This window comes from Ambystoma mexicanum, chromosome 6p, assembly GCF_040938575.1.
Source record: "Ambystoma mexicanum isolate Mex_15411 chromosome 6p, UKY_AmexF1_1, whole genome shotgun sequence".
Taxonomy (NCBI): Eukaryota; Metazoa; Chordata; class Amphibia; order Caudata; family Ambystomatidae; genus Ambystoma; species Ambystoma mexicanum.
In genome coordinates, this window is record NC_090935.1 from 767,384,201 (window position 1) to 767,404,062 (window position 19,862).

Consider the following 19,862-nt stretch of genomic DNA (forward strand, 5'->3'; position numbering starts at 1 on the left):
TGCCAATAAGCATACATACACATGGTTATGATTGTTGTTCTAATTGCTTGTTTCATTTTACAAATATGATACATTATGATTTACCCCAACCAGTCTGCTTCTCCTGGTCATACGACTGGGACCCAAGGTGGTACCACCTGGCACCACCACCTGCAGATCGATCGTATACATTGATGATGCTGTTTTGAATGTTCATTATGTTATTTTATACATCTATTAGTCTTGATACATCAGGTATAGCACTTTTAATGGTTGCTTTGATATTTTTTCATTCCAAGGTGATATAGTTCTGTATAACACTTTTTGAATACGATGGAGTTCGATTACACTTGCCTTATATAGGTTATGTTTGACTTATAATGTGGATGTTTACATATGATGAGAGTATTTTTTCTATGTCTATGTTATGCACAATTTTTATTTTTTCCTTTTTATTATTCATGACTCAGCCCCTACAGCCCCCGTAATGGTTTTTCTTGCACCATTGTTGCCCCCAACGGCAGTATGCTGCCACTTGAGTTACATTTCGCATCGCGCGGGTTCGCCCAGCGGGTTGCGGTCACGTGCCTATTTCACTTACCGTTTCCCTAGCAACGTTTTCAGTCAGCGATGCACCACGGCTCGCTGCGTCCACCGCTGACACTATTCTTTGAACTCAGGTAACCACTTCGGTTGTGGCTTCTTACACTCCGTGTACTTACTCTTTACAACCGCACCCACTGAAGTAGATTTCGCTTTTACAGATCGCACACTGGATTCCCTCCAGCATCCGATCGTGTTCTTTGCGAAAACATACGTCTGATACTGTTTCTTTCCTGGTTTAACGCGCCTGACTCCATTCTTTAAGCGAGGTAATTTTCTTCCACCTATGAGCTCATGACATTAATTGAATGATTGTAAACGCGAATCTACACTGATTTCTATTTACTTTATTTTTTCTGTTTTCACATATTACACCTTGACTCGTATTCTTCCATTGGGGTATGTAACCATTATTCTTCTATGCGCTTTATGATCATTATGCTACCATTACATATCATTATGTATCTCTTGCTTTATATACATTGTATGCATTTTTGTTGATGTTATTGTTTCCTAAAAGTACAGACTTGCCCTGATGAAGGAGCTTTATACTCCGAAATGCATTGGCATTTTAAGTCTACTTGCATAATGCAACATGTCAGCTGCGTCCTCACTAAGATTTGATTAGTAATCATTCTTTTGATTTTTTTGATAAAAGAATATATATTACATAAACAAAGTCTTGGAACTCATTTTTCTATGAACAATTCTCAAATTAAGAAGAACCAAACTAAAACTATTTGGAATTGTTATTTCAAATATATTACCCAGACTGGGTACAAACGGAGAGCGGTTGTGTGACTAGGTTTCCCATCTAGTCTATTGCCTCACCTGCAGAGGGGTGTTCCCATTCGTAACATCTGTGATGCAGCCACCTGGGCTTCGGTCCATACTTTTGTACGTCACTACTCCCTCGATTCTATCCGGGGGCAGGATCTGGCCTTTGGCAAGGCGGTCCTTTACTCTGCAATTAGATTGGGCATTCTAAATGTGTATTTCCCTCCTCCTTACGTTGATACTGCTTTGGGAGTCTGTCATAGATATGGAATACGTCGGAGGACCCAATACCCTCGAAGAACAAGTTACTCTCTTACCTGGTAACGTTCTTTCGATGGGATGGTCCGATGACGTATTCCATATCGCTCCCTCCCGGCCTACCCCGCTACAGAATTTCTTATGCGATTGCAGCTTACGTTTCCCCAAGGCTTTCTGTGGTCATACTGGCATAAGATTGGTGCCAGACGTTCTGGGGAAAAAACTACAACTGAGGCTATGGGCGTCGTGCGTCCTACTTATAACATCTGGTGACATGATATTTTTCGAAGCAGCACATCTGTGGTGATTACTGTCATAGATATGGAATACGTCGTCGGACCATCCCATCGAAAGAACGTTACCAGGTAAGAGAGTAACTTGTTCTTTGGTTAGGATTTGCACACAGTGACATAGTAAAATGCAGTTAGAGAAAGTAAGGCACAATTTAACATGGGAGCCGGTGGTGGCTTGCTTCAGCAAGTGGGAGACAGAGTAGTGCATACATGGGGGTACAATCTTTCTTTTGCCCACCACAGTGTTGTATATTTCTAAATTATTATTTTGATTGCTTATATATTTATTTTGATATATCTTTCTTGTTAATTCAATAATACAGTTAGAGCATGTCTTTATAATATTGTATTAATCTTATTATTCCTTATTTCACCCTATATTGCTGCTATCCAGCGTTTTATTATGTGGTATGACTATGGCGGCATTATTTATTTAATTATAATAATTCTATATTTTGCATCAATGTAGATCAATGAATTAGTATCTCATTAACTGTTTTATACTGACCATACTTGATTGTCATTTTGTAATTTTAAAATAATTAGTGTGCATTTAAAATAAGGAGTTCTTGGTGATTAAGAATCCAAAGAATGCACTTGCAAATTAAAATCTCCTAATCTAGCTATTGTTATATTATTCAATGAGTTCTACAACTAAATTGGAGAAACAGCCATCACACCCAGGGGACTTGTATGCAAGTAGAAATTAATGGTTATAGTGTGGGTTGGAGAAAAAGCACAAAAGAGGAACCCAACTCCCAAAATATTTTACAAGGCAATTGTGTTGTGCTAATTTGCAGTCTAGATGCAACACTGCATTCCCAGTGGCCTGTATGATCATCTGCTAGTCCCAGAACCTTTACCGAATACTTCAGGGAACCAATAGTTTTTTCACAGACTGGTCAATGTATCATTTAAGCCCTCGTCCTCATTAAAGCAAGGGGAGAGTCCATTTAATAAGTGATGTTTTCAGTATAGTAAAATTTTAGACTGCTTAATCTCCTCAATTGAGTATTCTGAGCTGCTTTGCTATTTACAAATGTGTATGGTCAGCTAGCTCGCCAAGTTAGTATACCACAATACATGTATGATCGATGTAATTGATTTCTCTTTTCACTGAAGGTTAAACACATTGAAACTCTGCGAGTTAGTTTGAATCGAATTGAAGGACTAATGGACGGCTGCTTCTTTATTGAAGCCATAGAGGAACTTAATTTTCTATTGCCATATTGTGCCCCTCCGGTGTATTTACTTCAGACTCTGCTGGAGCACATGCTGCAGGTAAGCAGGACATTATTCGAGCCAAGATCCCACAGCACATGCCTCCATATTGGGGATTTACCAGGTGTTTGCATTCGCACTTTACCTGTAAATGTAAGATTGATGGCCTATTTCTTAAGTAAGTTTTACTATTTGAATAAATCGGATTAGAATGTTATGGAATTGAAACCTTGGCTACTTTGCCCATAAACGTTGCTGGCTCTTTCCACCTTCTCGGGAAAATACCAGGCTTTAAATATATGTTTTACTTTTCAAAGCACTACTATTGCGGCTGCTACTCTGAAGAACAGACCCCTGAAAGATTCGCAACAATTGAGCAGCGACCTTTTTGAGCACTGACGAGTGTAGTTCAGTTTGAATGTCTGACAGGAACATCGGGGAGGCTTGCCGAAAAGCAGCAGGAGTGGAAACGTGCTGCAGCAGCCCTGACTTTAATTGGCATTAATAAAATAATGGGTATTTTTGGGTGCGTTATTTTTGATGCAGACGTAGCAAATGTACATGATCGATGATATGGAACTAAGATGATTAATAGACATCCCACGGGCACATAGATTATATATTGCTTGTTTCTGTGACATTTTCATTGATGTATTCATTGATTTCCTTTTTTATGTTTCTATGTTTGTTGCAGGGAAATATAAACCTAAGCTTTTCATGTAGATTTTTCGACATCTTCTACAGCTTACTTCACCTTCATCCTCCTTGGAAGTCTCCCTCCATGCAGACCTATTTCTTGGATGTTCTTCAGTGTCCAGTCTGCAAAAAGGGAACTTGGTCCTTCCTAGAGATGCTTGTAAGGTGAGAGCGAGCTGATATCTATTTAAAAAATGTTAGTGGAAATAAGTCTTCCCATTTAATGTTTTAAAAGTATGTGTATTTTTTTTAAAAACAGCACCTTTGCTTTGTGAGGTTGCACCCATTTCCTAAATTGCTTGTGGATCGCTCAGGGCCACCGCCTTGGAAGCAAGATGACAGAGCAACACAGGTTTGATCCTCGACTCTGTGCTTAATAACCTCTGGGTATTAAGTGTGCTATAACCAATAAAATATAAAGTAAGTTCCAAGTGGTTCAGTGGCGCATATGAGGATGGGTAGGGTGTAGTGCAGGCAGCTATGGTTACCGAGGCAGAAGTGGGAGCTTCCCACCCCCATGTACAGGCTGTTCGCTGACTGCACCAGTGCTACAAGCACAACATTTTGGCACTCTTATGCCTTCTGTTTCAGGCGAGACTCACTACTTCAGCAGTTTCCAGTCTATGCTCACTACCCTTCCAAAGTCCCCAAATCTCCTCCATGGCCATCCTTCTCTCTGTCAGATTTGCCACCCCTTGCTACTCTTCAGAGTCCCCATTCCTCTCTCTTGTCCACCCAGCCCCGATCTAGAATCCCCACCCCCTCCCGTTTTGCTTCTGCTTCTCCGATCACAGCAGCTATTTCTTGACACTCAAGAAAGTAACCAAGGCAGTCTTACAAGCTGTTGCCTTGAGACAGCCCAGACCCACATATGTTCCTCTCATACATCCCCCTTTCTCTCTCCACATATCTAGCTCTCCCTGCCTGTTCCTATATCCCCAGCACTCACCCGCCGCCCCTGATCAGTTGCCGAATTCCCTCATCAGCATCCACCTTGCCCTTTGATACCCAGCAGTTCTCTCTGTCACTCTCCTCTGCACTCTGAGTCACCAGAACACTGTATATTACCTCCGATTAACAGCACCCTCTCCACAGCATGGATTCATTAGCATGTGTGGGTTTATGATGGCTTCATCTGTCCTGCAACCACTTCACATGAGCCTGTGATGGCTGCATCTAGGCGTGCAAGGTTCTACTAGGAATATGCACTGATTTCCTTGTGGTTGGAGACACTGTAGCAGCAGTGCCTCTCAAATTGTCTCTCTGCCCTGTGCAGTTGAATGGCATGTTCACCTTGAAAATCGACAATGCCTTTTGTGAAGTTATGAATTTCATATTTGCTCAAATGTATGCCGGGAGCAGCTATGGCGTTTCAGAGCTGTATGAGAAACTCGAGGGTGTTCTCGCATCTACCCCCCCTGGATCCTCTGCGCAGGTGTCCATGGAAAGGCTCTTTTGGATCCTGACCCTAGGGGTGGAGAAGTGAGGGAGAATCACCTGGGTGGAGAGTCCCTGAAGATTGGGAATGAGGTCCTCTCAGGCAAGACATGGTATTCCACATTTTTCTTTCAGGAAGACACGCCTGTCCCAGAGGCAGTTATGGGATATTGTTCCCCATGTCCCATTGACCAAGAAAAGGACAGGAGATATCAACAGTGCAGAATTACCAGAGGTAGGGGGAAAAGCGAAAGGCTTAAGGGTGGGATAGGTGAGACATGGTATCCCCCTCTTCCTATTGACAACCAACTGCTAGGCAAGAATTGATGTAGTAACCCTGTGGGAGACTACACAACCCTTGTCCTCTTGGTATTTGGTAACCCACCTATTGGTATAGGTCTGTACTAAACAAATTGGTAGTGTGACTGAGCAGCCAGACTTATCTGAAGAGGGGTAAATGTGAGCTGCAGAGCTGCAGCAATGAAATCCACCAATACAAGTATACAAATAACACTTACATTCAAGTTTTTTTGTTAAAATAATTATTTAATGGTCGTTTTTAAATAAGCATTCTTTAAAAAGGACAATATATGCAGCAACCAAATACACTTTAAAATACTATCTCAGAATCAACACAAATCAAGTAGATACTCTTTAGAGATGCTTCATACATACTTCCTACACCCTGAGGTTACTTCACTAACTAGGACAGTAGTCTCATTTATATATCACTTGTGCACTTTGTAAATTCTGAGGTTGGTAGAAAGGAAAGGTTAGAGGACGGAAAAAGGTTAAACAGGTTCTCATAGCATGTGAGCACTTTAAATCTTCCAATGAAGTCTAGATAAAAACTTTCCCAGCAATATTAGTTTAAAACCAATGCATCACCTATGAGGGACCGCAAGAATCAAAGTCGAATGGAATAGAAGAGTCTGCAAGGAGCCAGGACAGCCAAAGTCAATTGGAGCAAAGTCTATGGAGCTGAGGCACTTCTTAGATAGTAAAGGTCTTGCTCAAAGTTAGAGAGTTTGTTGAAGAAAAATCGCTGTAGGGTCACAAGCTGTTACACTTCTGAAAGTTAGAGCTGAGATCAGCTCTAGAAAACTAGCTACTGCAAGTCTCAGCCGAGAAGAGCAAGCTACAGACAATGAAGTAAGTACCCCAAAGTCAGAACAGTACCTTTGGTTAGAAGAAGAGTGGTGCAACTGGCTCCTGTCTGGTTGCAGCGATGCAGATCCTGTGTTCCTGGGCCTTAGTCGTGGGGACAAGAGGGAGGATGACTCTTGTGGCAGCAATTCGATAGTTGGCGGGAGCTATGGGCTCTTTTCGGATCCGCAGCATTTCGCGGTTACAGTGCTCGGTAAACATCACCACCGTGGATCTTGGACACTGGTTGGGCTTCCTTCACTCCTTGAGTCCTGCACTCTGGTGAGAGCTGCAGAGACTCCTGGAGCTCTGATCGTCCTGCTTCTGGAGAGTCCTGGGGAGACTCTTGGAGCTTTTGGCCGGCTTACAGATGTTTCACTCGACTATGGATTTTTCGACCACTGGCACTCGGTTCCTGCAGCAGCAAAGTAGCACAGCCTGTCTGGGAAGGTCTTCCAGCAAAGTTTGTGTCGCGGTTAGTTGGTCCCACTATCCCAAGGGAAGAAGACGTCCCTTCTGGAGCTTCTCTTGGAACAGAAAAAGAAGTTTCAGCACAGCAGCAGGGCTTCACCGGGAAGTTCAACGGCCCAGGCGGATGCAGCAAGCTTCGTTCACAGATTCTTCGTCGGTATGTTCTTCCCAGTGGTCTACTGTCTTCAGTCCCAAAATCCTCCCCTTTTAAGCAGGTTTCTCCCATTCATTCTAGGACAGCCAGCCAATCAGGACTGGGTGCATTCAGGTTTCTCTGCAGAGTAAGGACGGGGGGATTTCGGGCACCTCCCTCACTCCCTGCCCTTCCAGACACACTGGACCCAGAGGTGGGTTTCAGTACTGAATCCCACCAAAGGCAAAATGGACAAAGGGCTCAAACCTGGTTTGGCACGCAGAGTAAAACCCAAGAAAGACCTCTCAAACAGAAAATGGCGAAAAAAGACGACCAGGGCCATTTTGACACAATGGTCACCCATGGGTGCCATACTGCAGCTGAGGGTTCAGCCTGCTGTAGAAAAGCACAATGGTAGGAAAATTAAACCACTGCAACCAGCCATTTAAATTAGTGAGGGTAACATAAAAAGTGTAAAATGAGTAAGTAGGAAAAAGGGGCTACTAAGTAACCCCCAGCACTCCACATAAGGTGGGTATTGCTGGACCTACAAAGAGAAAAGGTAAGTAATGTCAATTTCACTTTACTATTCTTGGGAACAGTAGTACTCAAAAGAAAAGGTATTTAAACCTCACGAGGAATCTAAAAGGATTTCTTGTGTGACACTGCACTGAAGGTGCTTTGTGTCACCTTATAAAAAACAAAGGAAACACACAATCCAAATGAGATCAAAATACATGAGAGAGTGAGAAAAAGGGCTCACTCATTCCAGGGTTAAAATTAAAAAGTCCTAAAGTCCAGCAAAAGAGCTGGGGGACTCTAAGGTGGGAGGAATTAAGCACTAAAATGAAAATTCGAGGGGATTGGGTCCTCCGACGTATTACATATCTATGACAGTAATCACCACAGCTGTGCTGCTTCGGAAAATCTTTCGGCGTCTGCATCCTGCATCGATGACGTCGATACGCCGCCCTCGAGGACCTCCTCCGACGGCTGATGTCACTGGATGTAATAAGTAGGACGCACACCGCCCGTAGCCTCAGTTCCGTTTTTTCCACGAACATGTTCGCTTCGGGAATCTCAGCGCGCCTAGACTCTTTGGAGTTTCAGTTGTTTCTCGGATCTTCGAACATGTTCGTTTTGTGAAGTTTCTTCTTCGTGAAGGATGTCTACCTCGTCTTCCACCCCGCATCCGGGATTTAAAAAGTGCGGGGACTGTGGGTCCAAGATGTCGGTTATGGACTCGCACAATGCCTGCCTCTGGTGCCTCGGGGAGGCCCATGACACGGATGACTGTGTCGACTGCCAGTCGCTCACGGCTAAAGCCTTGCGGGATCGCAAGAAGTTGTTATCGGTAGGTAAGGTGTCTAAGCCACGGAAGTCGAGGTCTGTGGGGCTTTCCACGGACGATTCGAGAGGCGACTCTCCGCGTCGTCGTCAGAAGTCCAGTGGGTCTCAGTCCCGGAGTCGGTCCCGCCACTCCTCTGCCTCTTCGAGGCACTCCCGGAAGCGCCGTTATCGGTCGCCTTCCCCGTCCTCTTCCGAGGACTCCGCCCATCGCTTACCCTACCAAGCAGGCGACGCCGGAGGAATGGGCTTCCTTCGTGAAGAAAATGTTCTCGAATCACAGGGCACTGGTCCGTCCGCGCCTCCGAGTGGGGTCGGTCGTGATCGGTCGAGAGACAACGCTCGCACGCCTTCGGGCTCGGGTGGTCTGCACGATTCGTGGGAGAGGTCCCGCTCGGATAAGGGGAATTGGTCTCGTCATGCCCGGTCCAGGTCCAGGTCCCGGTCCTCGACGCGCTCAAGACCGTGTGAACCTGTGATGTCTTCGAGGAAGACGTCGAAGCCGGTGGCGCTGAGGTCATCGACGGACTCTTTCGAAGCGCCGCCTCCATAGAAGTCGTCGGCCCCCAGGTTGTCGAAGGACACGGTAGGGGCTCCGGCCTCGAGGCCTGTGTCGATGCCATTGATGCTGTCGGCGCTGCGTTCATCGTCGAAGCCAATTCACTCGATGCCCTCAACGCCTTTCGAGGCTGTGTCGACGGGGGTACCCCGAGGCTCGGTGGAACCCCCTAGAAAGGCTCTGGCCAAGGTCAAGCATGGCTTTGGTTCACATTCTGTGCCTTCTTACCGCCATCTTGAGTTTTTCAGAGGTGGATGAGGGCTCTGATGATGGCATGGTTCCTAATACGGTGCCAGACGAGATTCTCTCGGGCCATAGCCAATTTGAGGACCTGAGGCAGTCCCTGCACGATGCTAGTGGGCTGGACACCTCTCCGGAGGTGGAGTTTTGCAGGCCTGAGCATGGCACTCGTGCCGACTCCTCGTACTGGTGCCTTCTGTCGAGGGTCACCGAGTACTTGGGATGGTCTGCTCCCCCGGCGGAGTTTCTTAAAGATGACCTTACGGATATCCTCGACCTTGGTCCACCAACTGACCCGGTACTGCCATTTCATATGGCTCTACAGAGGAGGGTGGTGGTGCCTTGGACTTCTCCGGAGAGTCTCCTGGCAGTGGGCAAGTCTTTGCTGCGAAAATACCGCCCAGCCAGTAGCGACCCTTGCTACTTGTCCAAGCACCCCACTCCATAGAGTTTGGTGGTGCAGGCGGCTACGGCCCCGGCAAAGCAGGCGTCGTATCCTACCATCCCTCCTGATAGGGACGACAAGCGTTTTGACGGCTGGGCGAAGAAAGTGTTTTCTTCAGGGGGTATGGCGCTTCAGGCGGCCAACTCCGTATGTGCCTTGTCACGTTTCACGCACACTCTGTGGAACTGTGTTTCCTTAGCTTGCTGAACATATTCCCGAAGGGGACGAACGGGATGGTTTCCTTGCCATGGTTCAGGATGGCAAGGATGCCATGTTTGAGGCCGTTCAGTCGGGTTTGGACATGGCAGATAGCGTCAGCCGGTCCATGGCAGCGAGCACCGTGATATGCAGGTTTGCGTGGTTGCGGAAGTCTGGGTTTGCTCCTGATGTGCAGGTCCGGCTCCTCAGCATGCCCTTTGACGGGGAACATCTTTTTGGCAGCAAGGCTGACGAGAGCCTTGAGAGGTTTCAGACCTCAAAAGCTGCAGCAAAGTCGTTGGGCGCTGCAGTTCGACAACCTCCGCCTTTTCATCCTAGGGGACTGCAATGGAGGGGAGGTTCCTTTCGTTATTACTCATCCTTTGGTAAAGCGAGAGGAGCTGCCAGTCAAAGGGGCCTCTGTGGGCGTGCCAGAGGTGGAAAACAAGGTACTCGAGGTGTCAAGGCAGCTCAGGCAGTTGCCTCTTTGCCCTCAGGCAACGCTGCAGCCGTTTCAGCCCAGTCATGAGGCCATGTCCCATGGTTCGCCGGTTGGGGGAAGGCTGGCGCAGCATCTTGCAGAGTGGCGCGCCATTACTTCAGATGTGTGGGTTCTGGAGATCATAACCCACGGCTACTGTCGTCCTTTCCGGCATAGGCCTCACAACAATCCACCAGGGAATATCTCTTTGAAGAGTCTGGATCCGCTCCTTGCGCAAGAAATTCAATCCCTGCTGGAGAAAGGCGCCATAGAACTGGTGCCTGTAGCGGAGAGGAACAAGGGATGGTATACCCCTTATTTTTTGATTTCCAAGAAAGACGGGGGATTGAGACCCATCATGGACTCGCGCGGTTTGAACAAACTCCTCAGGAAGGACAAGTTCAAGATGGTTACTCTCTCTCTCAAGTCCTCCAGGCCCTTCAACTTCTGGACTGGCTGGTGTCTCTCGACCTCAAGGACGCTCATTTTCATGTGCCGATACATCCAAAGCACAAGAGGTACCTGAGGTTCGCGGGTGGCGACTCGCACTTTCAGTTTCGGGTCCTGTCGTTCGGATTGACCTCCGCCCGAGGGTCTTCACCAAGCTCATGGTAGTGGTGGCAGCGCACGTCAGGAAAGGGGGGATTCACGTCTACCCCTACCTGGACGATTGGTTGATCAGGGCGCACTCTCCCGAGCAAGTCCTGAATCATCTGTCAGTCACCTTCCACTCCCTCCACAAGCTGGGCTTCTCCCTCAACTTAAAGAAGTCCCATTTGACACCAACTCAGAGGCTCCAGTACATAGGAGCAGTGCTCGACACGTCCCTGGGGCAGTGTTTTCCTCCCCAGGTGAGGGCTCATCACATTCAGCAGATGGTGCACAAGTTTCAGTTTGCCCAGAGTCTCCCAGCGTTCGAGTTCTTGAGATGCTCGGCCTCATGGCATCCTGCATTCTTCTGGTGCCAGAGGCCGGGTTGCGGATGAGATCTTTGCAATGGGCACTCAAGCTCCAGTGGTCTCAGTCCTCCGGCAGGATGTCGGACCCTGTTCAGGTGCCGTCCTCGGTCACCCAGGACCTTCTGTGGTGGGCCATCGAAGACCATCTGATGAAGGGGGCTCCATTTTGGCTAGCCTGGCCGAAGGTGACGATCGTGACGGACGCATCCCTCATGGGATGCGGAGCTCATGCCAACGAGTTGACAGTCAGCAGTCGTTGGTCTCCGTCGGAGTCCAGACTTCATATCAGTCTGTTGGAGCTGAGCGCCGTCAGGCTAGCCCTGAAGTCTTTTCTGCCGACTGTGCGAGGGAAGAATGTCCTGATCCTGACAGACAACACGGTGGCCATGCACTACCTCAACATAAAGGGGGGTGCAGGGTCACTTCCTCTGTGCAGGGAGGCGATGCAGCTCTGGTTCTGGGCAGTCCAGCAGGAAGTTTCGATCTCGGCAGTTCATCTGGCCGGAGACGAAAACGAGATGGCGGCGCTCTGAGCAGGCAGAGCGTGATCTCTCACGAGTGGGAGTTGGCTCAGGAGATTCTCCTGGAGATCTTCGCCCTTTGGGGGACCCCTCAAGTGGATCTTTTCGCCTCCAGTGTCAACCGGAAGTGCGAGAGGTTCTGCTCGAGGGAATTTCCTCCGAAAGGAGCCTTAGGAGACACGTTCGTGGTGGAGTGGTCATTCCAGTCCCCGTCATCCTGCAATTACTGCGGAGGTTACAGAGGTTCGGTTCCCGGATGATCTTCATTCCTGTGGCGTGGGCCCGGAGGACGTGGTACCCGGACCTTCTCGACTTGTCCATCTGACATCCACGTCGTCTTCCCTACCAAGACTTTCTGCTCTCACGGGAGGGGGGTCAGGTTCTCCATCCAGAAGTCAGATCCCTCAACCTTCAAGCTTGGTTTCTGAAAGGTTGAGGTATAAGGATTGGGACCTCCCTGAAGACGTGATGGAGGTGTTGCTCTCGGCCAGACAGCCAGCAACAAAGTCCCTGTACAGTTGCCTTTGGCGTAAGTTCTGCGACTGGTGCAGGGTTAAGAATGTGGATCCTTTTTCATGTGACATTCCTGTAGTTCTGTCTTTTTTGCTTTCTTTGGCCCACAGGGGCCTGCAAGTGGGTACCGTTAAAGGTTACCTGGCGGCGCTGTCCATATTTAAGCGCTCGTCTGAAGAGTGTTCCTATTTTAAAATTTCTTTAATTTCTCAGTTTCTGAAAGGGCTCACTAATGTGTTCCCTCCGACACCTTTCCAGGTGCCAGGTTGGGAGTTGAACCTTGTTCTCAAGTTTCTGATGGGTGCTCCGTTTGAGCCTTTGCATTCATGCCCTTTGAAACTGTTAACTCTTAAAACTGTATTTTTGTTTGCGGTCACTTCCGCTCGCAGAATGAGTGAGTTACAGGCACTTTCAGTCGAGCCACCCTTCACTGTGTTTCATAAGGACGGTTCCATGTAATAATTTCGCCACAAAAATGTCGGCATGCAAAAATATCGCTGAAAAATGGCCGTTTTTTGTGGCGACACCCCCGCAGCCCCCAAACTTTTTTTAAAACATTTTTTTTGCCCCTGTCCCCATATATATGATGACCCATATAATATCGCTGCGACCTTTTCCCAGTGATATTATTTACAGCGACCATATATATGGGGATAATATTACCTGATACCATAATGACAGGGTTGTCCTTAGAGTTTGTCCTTCCTTTCTTCCGAAAGTGGCGTCGGATTTTCATTTAGGCCAGAAGGTTGTTCTTCTGGCGTTTTATCCTCCTCCACATCCTGGTAAGGAAGAGGAGAGGCTCCATAGGCTTGATCCTAGGAGAGCGTTAAGCTTTTATATTTCACGCATGTCCCGGGTCAGAGTGGACGATCAACTCTTCATTGGTTACGCTGGAAAGCGTTTGGGACAAGCTGTGACGAAACAGACTTTGTCTCGCTGGATTATTTTGGCTATCTCTGAGTGTTACCGCTTGGTGGGTAAGGACCCACCGGTCGGATTACGGGCCCATTCTACCAGGGGTATGGCTGCCTCTACTGCCCTACAGAGGGGTGTTCCTATTCGTAACATCTGTGATGCAGCCACCTGGGCTTCGGTACATACTTTTGTACGTCACTACTCCCTCGATTCCATCCTGGGGCAGGATTTGGCCTTTGGCAAGGCGGTCCTTTAATCCGCAATTTGATTGGGCATTCTAAATTTCAGTTTTCTAAATTCTTTTCCCACTTCCTTGCATTGGTACTGCTTTGGGAGTATGTCATAGATATGGAATACGTCGGAGGACCCAATCCCCTCGAAGAACAAGTTACTCTCTTACCTGGTAACGTTCTTTCGATGGGATGGTCCGACGACGTATTCCATATCGCTCCCTCCCTGCCTTCCCTGCTACAGAATTTCTTATGCGATTGCAGCTTACGTTTCTGCAAGGCTTTGTGTGGTCAGACTGGCAGAAGACTGGTGCCACACGTTCTGGGAAAAAACTGCAACTGAGGCTACGGGCGTCCTACTTATAACATCCAGTGACGTAGGCCGTCGGAGGAGGTCCTCGAGGGCGGCGTATCGACGTCATTGACGCAGACGCCGAAAGATTTTCCGAAGCAGCACAGCTGTGGTGATTACTGTCATAGATATGGAATATGTCGTCGGACCATCCCATCGAAAGAATGTTACCAGGTAAGAGAGTAACTTGTTCTTCTCTCTAACACTAACCTAACCCTCCCCCATCCTTTATGGGCTAGTCAAAGCCAGATCCCCTCATTTTCCCACATATAACGCTTGACAGTACTGAGCCAAAGAAAAGCCAACTGAGAGCAATGAAGACTACACTCTTTTACCACTCTGGTACTGGGACCAGGAAGATGCCTGCAAAGTGCTGTGAGGGTCAGACATCTCCCTTTGATTGTGGTCAGACAGGGATAATTCAACATCCACAACTACAACCTGTCAGGGGGCTGCAGGTATATAAAAGGAGACCAGCCCTACAGGGAAGAGGGCGACCAGAGGAGCATCCGGAGACCCTTATGAGGAGGCAGCCGTGGTGGGACCAGAGACAGAGCCAGGGTGCCGGAAATTGCCCCAGAGGACTTGTGGGACCCGAAACGAGTGGGCTGTGTGTTTTCCCCAGCTCTGGGAGCCTCCATCTTCAAGTGTGAGCAGCAGGAGCTGCTGAGGCGAATGCCCGGTGCATAGAGGACGCCATCTGCGTCAAGGAAGTCCTGGAGCCAGCGTGCAGAGAGAACAACATTGCAGGCAAGCGGGACTCACGCCATGGCTTTCCCCGAGTTCAGAAGTTAAGAGGAATTCGCAGGAACCACCAGGAAGACGTACAATAGGCCGGTGAGTGTCGGGGGCGGAGTATAAGCACCAGTGTCCTCTTGTATATTGAATACCGAACTAAATGAAAACGTAACTTTGAAGCCAATACATGCATATTGAATAACAAATTAAAAGGAAACTTAACTTTGAAGCAAGTATGTGCATATTAAATACCAAACTGAATGAGATCTTACAGTTGAGCAGCATAAATGCACATTTATTTTCTTTTATTTATTTATTTCCATTTATAAAGCGCACAACAGCCCTCAAGCAACGTGGCGCTGTTACAAGAATATTTGCTAAGGTGCTGGTTACATAGGAGAAAGTCTTGGTGTTAAGTTACAGTGTAGTTGTTACATACATGCAGTTACGTGTTGGGTACATTGTTGGTTGGCATACATGTTATACAGTAAGGCGGTAGTTATACGGTACATAGTAAGGTAAGTAGATAAACAGTAAGGTAAGGTTATAAGGCATAGCAGCTGAGAGGTTATGGTCTACTTAAAAAGAATGGACTTCAAGGCCTTTCTGAAGGCCATGAGAGAAGATTCCTTCCTAAGTCTAAGCGGGAGTGCATTCCATGATTTAGGTGCGAGCACTTCAAAACTAGAGCCTCCTGCTTTGGCTCTGTTAAAGGCGGGGATTATGAGTTGGTGCGAGTATAGGTCACGTTTGGGTTTGGTGGAAGGTGCTTGGTGTATTCGTTCGGTTAGATAAGGGGGTACAGCTTGTGATAGGCATTTGTGGTTGATTTTGAGAGCCTTGAAAAGAATGCGCTCTTTGATAGGCAGCCAGTGGGCGTCTTGTCTAGCCTGAGAGATATGCTCTCTCTTAGGGATACTGAGCGCGGCTCTGATGGCATTGTTTTGGGATATTTGTAGTTTATTAATTTTTTGGAGGAAGTACCTAGGAGGAGGACATTGCAGTAGTCCAATTTTGCCCCTATGGTAGCTCTTGCAATATTGAGGTGGTTTTTGGATGAGATATGAGGTTTGATGGCATTGATGATTTTAGTTGTGAATGCTGCTCAGGACGAGATATAGCTAACTTGTCTGTCCATGGAGAGGGTGGAGTCCAGGAAGACGCCTAGAGTTTTTACTGCGGTTGAAGCAGGGATTATAGCAGTTTCAATTTGGAAGTTACAGTATTTGGTGTCTAGTTTTTTTAAGGTCTCCTTGGGGCCAACTAGTAAGATTTCAGTTTTGTCCCCATTGAGACAGAGGCGGTTAGCTGCCATCCAAGTCCTTGAATAGTGGTAGAGTGAAGAGGTTGTAGAGTGTGGGAGAGGTGCACGAGCCTTGTGGCACTCCACACCCAATAAGGGATGGGTTGGCTAAGCCCTGGTCTGAGAAAACCCTCATGGCACGACCTTCCAGAAAGGATGTAATCCAGATGGTGGCTTCTTGGGAGAAGTGGGCAGAGTGTCTGAGGTGTCTAGCTAGGATCTCGTGGTCGACCAGGTCAAATGCTGCAGAGAGGTCGAGGAGCAGGAGGAGTGCAGCCTTGCCTTTGTCCATGTTTTCTAAAAGTTGATTTTGTAGGTCCAGCAGAGCTGACTCCGTGCTGTGCCGTGGGCGAAAGCCAGATTGCCTTTTTCCTAAGATGTTATGCATTTCAAGGTAGGACTGAATCTGTAGGTATGCTGCCTTGTCCAAGCTCTTCAACGTGGCGATTGGCCTGTAGTTGTTTGGGGAGTCTGGGTCTAGTGTAGGTTTTTTCAGGAGAGGCCGGACCCAGGCTTCCTTAAGGGAGGCGGCTACAATGCCAGAGGTGAAGGAGGCGTTAATGAAGGCTGTGATGAACGGGGCTAATGTTGCTGCACAGTCTTTGACTACACTTACTGGGCAGATGTCACCCTTGCACAGTGATGGTTTTATGCGTTTCATGATTAGAAGGACCTCGGGTATGGTTACCTGCGTAAAAGTAAAAGGTGTTGGTTATTGTAGGTTTTGAGGTATGCATAAGACTGGTTCTGGATAGTTATGTATTGGGAGCATGGCAGTGGGTATGTTGTTGAGGTTGGCTTTGATTTTATCTTGCAGTAGGTCAATTTTGTTGAGCAGTGCATGTTGGATGTCGTTGCACCATTTCTCATCTTTTACAGTTTGTTGTGTAGATGAAGGAGGGATGCTCAGTTCTTTGTAGATGGCAAATAATTCCTTAGATTGAGATTTTGCATTGTCAATTCGGATATTGTAGGCGGCTGCTTTAGCGGCGGCAATGGATGTTTTGTATTGTTTGGCTATTGTAAGGTAAGCCTCACGTGTGGGGCCAGATGGGCTAGAGTGCCATTTTTTAAAGGCTATCTTTCTGATGGCTTTTAAATCAAGAAGGTCTTGATTATACCACAAGTTAGTATGTTTGATCCTTTTCGCTGTTTTGTTTTCTAAGGGGGCTATGTTGTCTACTGATTCACTGAGGGTTGTATTGTAGAGCTTGACCAATTATATAGGGTTGTTAGGGAGTGGGCGTACTAACGCTGATGCTTCGAGGAGGGGTAGAATTATGTCCTTAGTGAGCAATTTTCTGGATCTGGCCATAGCGGCTGGCATGGGGGGCATTTGAGTTTCTACTTTTGCAGGTATGAAGAAGTGGAGGAGGTGGTGGTCAGTCCAAGGGCGAGGGGTGTTGGAGCTGATGTCAATGCCACAATTGTGGTCCACTAAAGTATGTGACCTTTAATATGAGTTGGGGAGTCTACTTTTTGAATGAATCCTCCTAGATCGAGGATAGACTTAAGGTTTTTCCATGTTTGTCTTTTGTGTCGTTGAATCCGAGGTTGAAATCACCTAAGAGAATGGCCCGAATGCTGGCTTTAAGGTTTTTACCCAGGAGGTGTAGGATGTTGGGTTGGAAGTCTAGCAATGGGCCTGGTGGGCGGTAAACTAGGTGGAGTGTAATAGTGTCATTTGGTGAGAGGGATATTTTTACTGAGAGATCATCAATGTTGTTTTATGTGGCTGACTGAATTTGTCTGGCTTTGAATGTATCTTTGACTATGAGTGCAACCCCACCACCTTTGTGGGTGGATCTGTCCTGGCGTAGGATGGTGTATCCTGGTGGGAGGGATTGGCATATTGCTGGGCTGGAAGCTTCGTGTAGCCAGGTCTCAGTAATGGCTAGTGCATCAAGTTCTAGGTCTGTGATCAGATCGTGTATTTCTGTAGCGTGGGATTACATAGATCTTGCATTAATGAGTGCAAGTTGGATTTGTATGGTGGTGTTGTCATTTACTTTGGTTATGGTTGTGCTGTTGGAGAGCAAGGTGCTGGGTTTCAAGGCTCTAGGCGTCACGGTAGTTGTGAGAGAGGGCATATGAAGTGTTATCTGTGGGCCCTTGTGCGAAGTGGATGTGGTCCTGATTGAACGAGATCCTAATCTATGGTTCCTTAGATATAGAGATATTGGTGTTGTAGGGGTTTGCTTACTTAGTGATGGCGTGGGTGAAGTTATGTCTGGGTTTTGGGATGAAGTGAGCTTGATGGGTGGAGGGCAGGGTCCACCAATATTGAGTGGGGGGGAGGAATGGTGTGGGCGGAATCCTTTGTGCGGCAAGAGAGGCAATATGATGATATGTGGCCAGTATGCAAGTAGGTTTCTGGGTGCAGGAATGTGGTGAGCTTGAGTGCAGTGTGAATGAGCGTTGCGTGAACTAAGTGGATATGGGCGGCAGCTGAGGTGTGCAAGGAAGTTAGGTGTTGCAATAACAGCTAATGCAAAGTGCATGGTGGGCAGCTGTTGCTATTTAGGCAGAGCAGAAGGAGGCATGGTAAAAGGAGGCATGGTAAAAAGAGCGAAATATAGGGCATAATACAGTGGAGGCAACAATGGGGGTAAAAAGCCTGCGCAAATTCGGGCGCTAAGGTGGGCAGCTGATACTATTTAAGCATAGCAAAAGGAGGCATGGTAGGAAACAGCAATACATAGGGCACAGTGCAATGGAGGCAACAGTGGGGGTACAATGTCTGCGCAAATGTGGGTGCTAAGGTGGGCAGCTGATACTATTGAAGCATAGCAAAAGGAGGCATGGTAGGAAACAGCAATACATAGGGCACAATGCAATGAGGCAACAGTGGGGGTACAATGTCTGTGCAAATGTAGGCAGTCTGATACATTTAGGTAGAGCGCAGAAGGGGCCTTAAAAATCACGGACAGATGGGGATACAGTGTGTAGATGGGTGTAGGCGCTGGCGAGCTACGGCGGTTGAACACATGGTTCACATGGAACACTGAACTGAAAGTAAACCATATTAAATGTATTTTGCACTACGAATTAACTTAAATCCTAAAGTTAAATACATTAAAGGGAGCCACACAGTGAACTTTGATGATTGACTGCAGTGCAGCACCACCACAAATTGGCAAGCGGTGTGACACACATGGTGGCAGGGCCACAAGGCTTAGAGTGCAAGACCACACATAAAGAGACCGACAAAAGGAACTAAGTGAAGGTGAGTGACTTGGTGCATAGGAGCAAGTGCCAAGGAACCTGTGGGCTGAGGAGTTCCGGGATCCTGATTGTGTGACCTGTGATGGGTGGACTGTGCGGTCTAACAACTGCGCCTAGACCAGTGGGCAATAAATGGTGAAAATAAGGATACTGTGAAACAGTATCAATGAAACCAATGCAGATAAACCACACTTGTTGTCTTGAGAACAAAGCCTCAAGACCCCTTTTGTTTTTAACTGTTACTTGAAACTTGGGGAAGGGAACCCCAAGGAGGGATTTTGAACTGTAACACCTTGAACTGGAAAAAGGTAATTGTGAGACGACTTTTGCAACTTTCTTGTGCTTTGGGAAGGGGGAGCTGAAAGAAAGCTGTGAGCTAGAGGGAGCTCAGAACTTTGAGTTGAACACTATTTCTTTTGACTGTGATGTCTCTACACATTGTTTAGCTGAAGCTGTGAGGGCAAGGATATGTTTTGGACACAGACAGACTTTTAAGTTGAACTCTTTGACTCAGACTTTCCTTAGTTTCGTACAGGTAGGGAAATCCCACCTTAGTTTAGGCTGTCAACCATCCTGACATTTAAGTTATCTTTTGTTTGAACTTTATGACTGTCTGTGTCTTATTTTGTGATGCCTTCACAGCTGCCAGACCCCGGTAGTGTGGCTATTTCCCTGCCTGTTAGAAGATCACAGATTCCATTAACAATCTCCTTTTGTGGCTAGATAATTTGGTAAATGTTACAGGTAAACTGCCTTGGCTGTCTGCTAATTATAAAAACATATTCTGCTATATGCGGCATGCTCTGGCGCTGCAGGTGA

General features: G+C 47.1%; 1 protein-coding gene across 1 annotated transcript in view; it reads left to right on the forward strand.

Annotated features, from left to right (window-relative positions):
• Positions 1 to 19,862, forward strand: part of SLF1 (SMC5-SMC6 complex localization factor 1) — a 1,342,282-nt gene that overhangs the window by 531,529 nt on the left and 790,891 nt on the right. The window contains exons 8-9 of the mRNA XM_069627641.1: positions 3,033 to 3,191; positions 3,826 to 3,992. Coding sequence (XP_069483742.1) covers positions 3,033 to 3,191; positions 3,826 to 3,992 — 326 coding nt within the window. The remainder of the gene's footprint in view (positions 1 to 3,032; positions 3,192 to 3,825; positions 3,993 to 19,862) is intronic.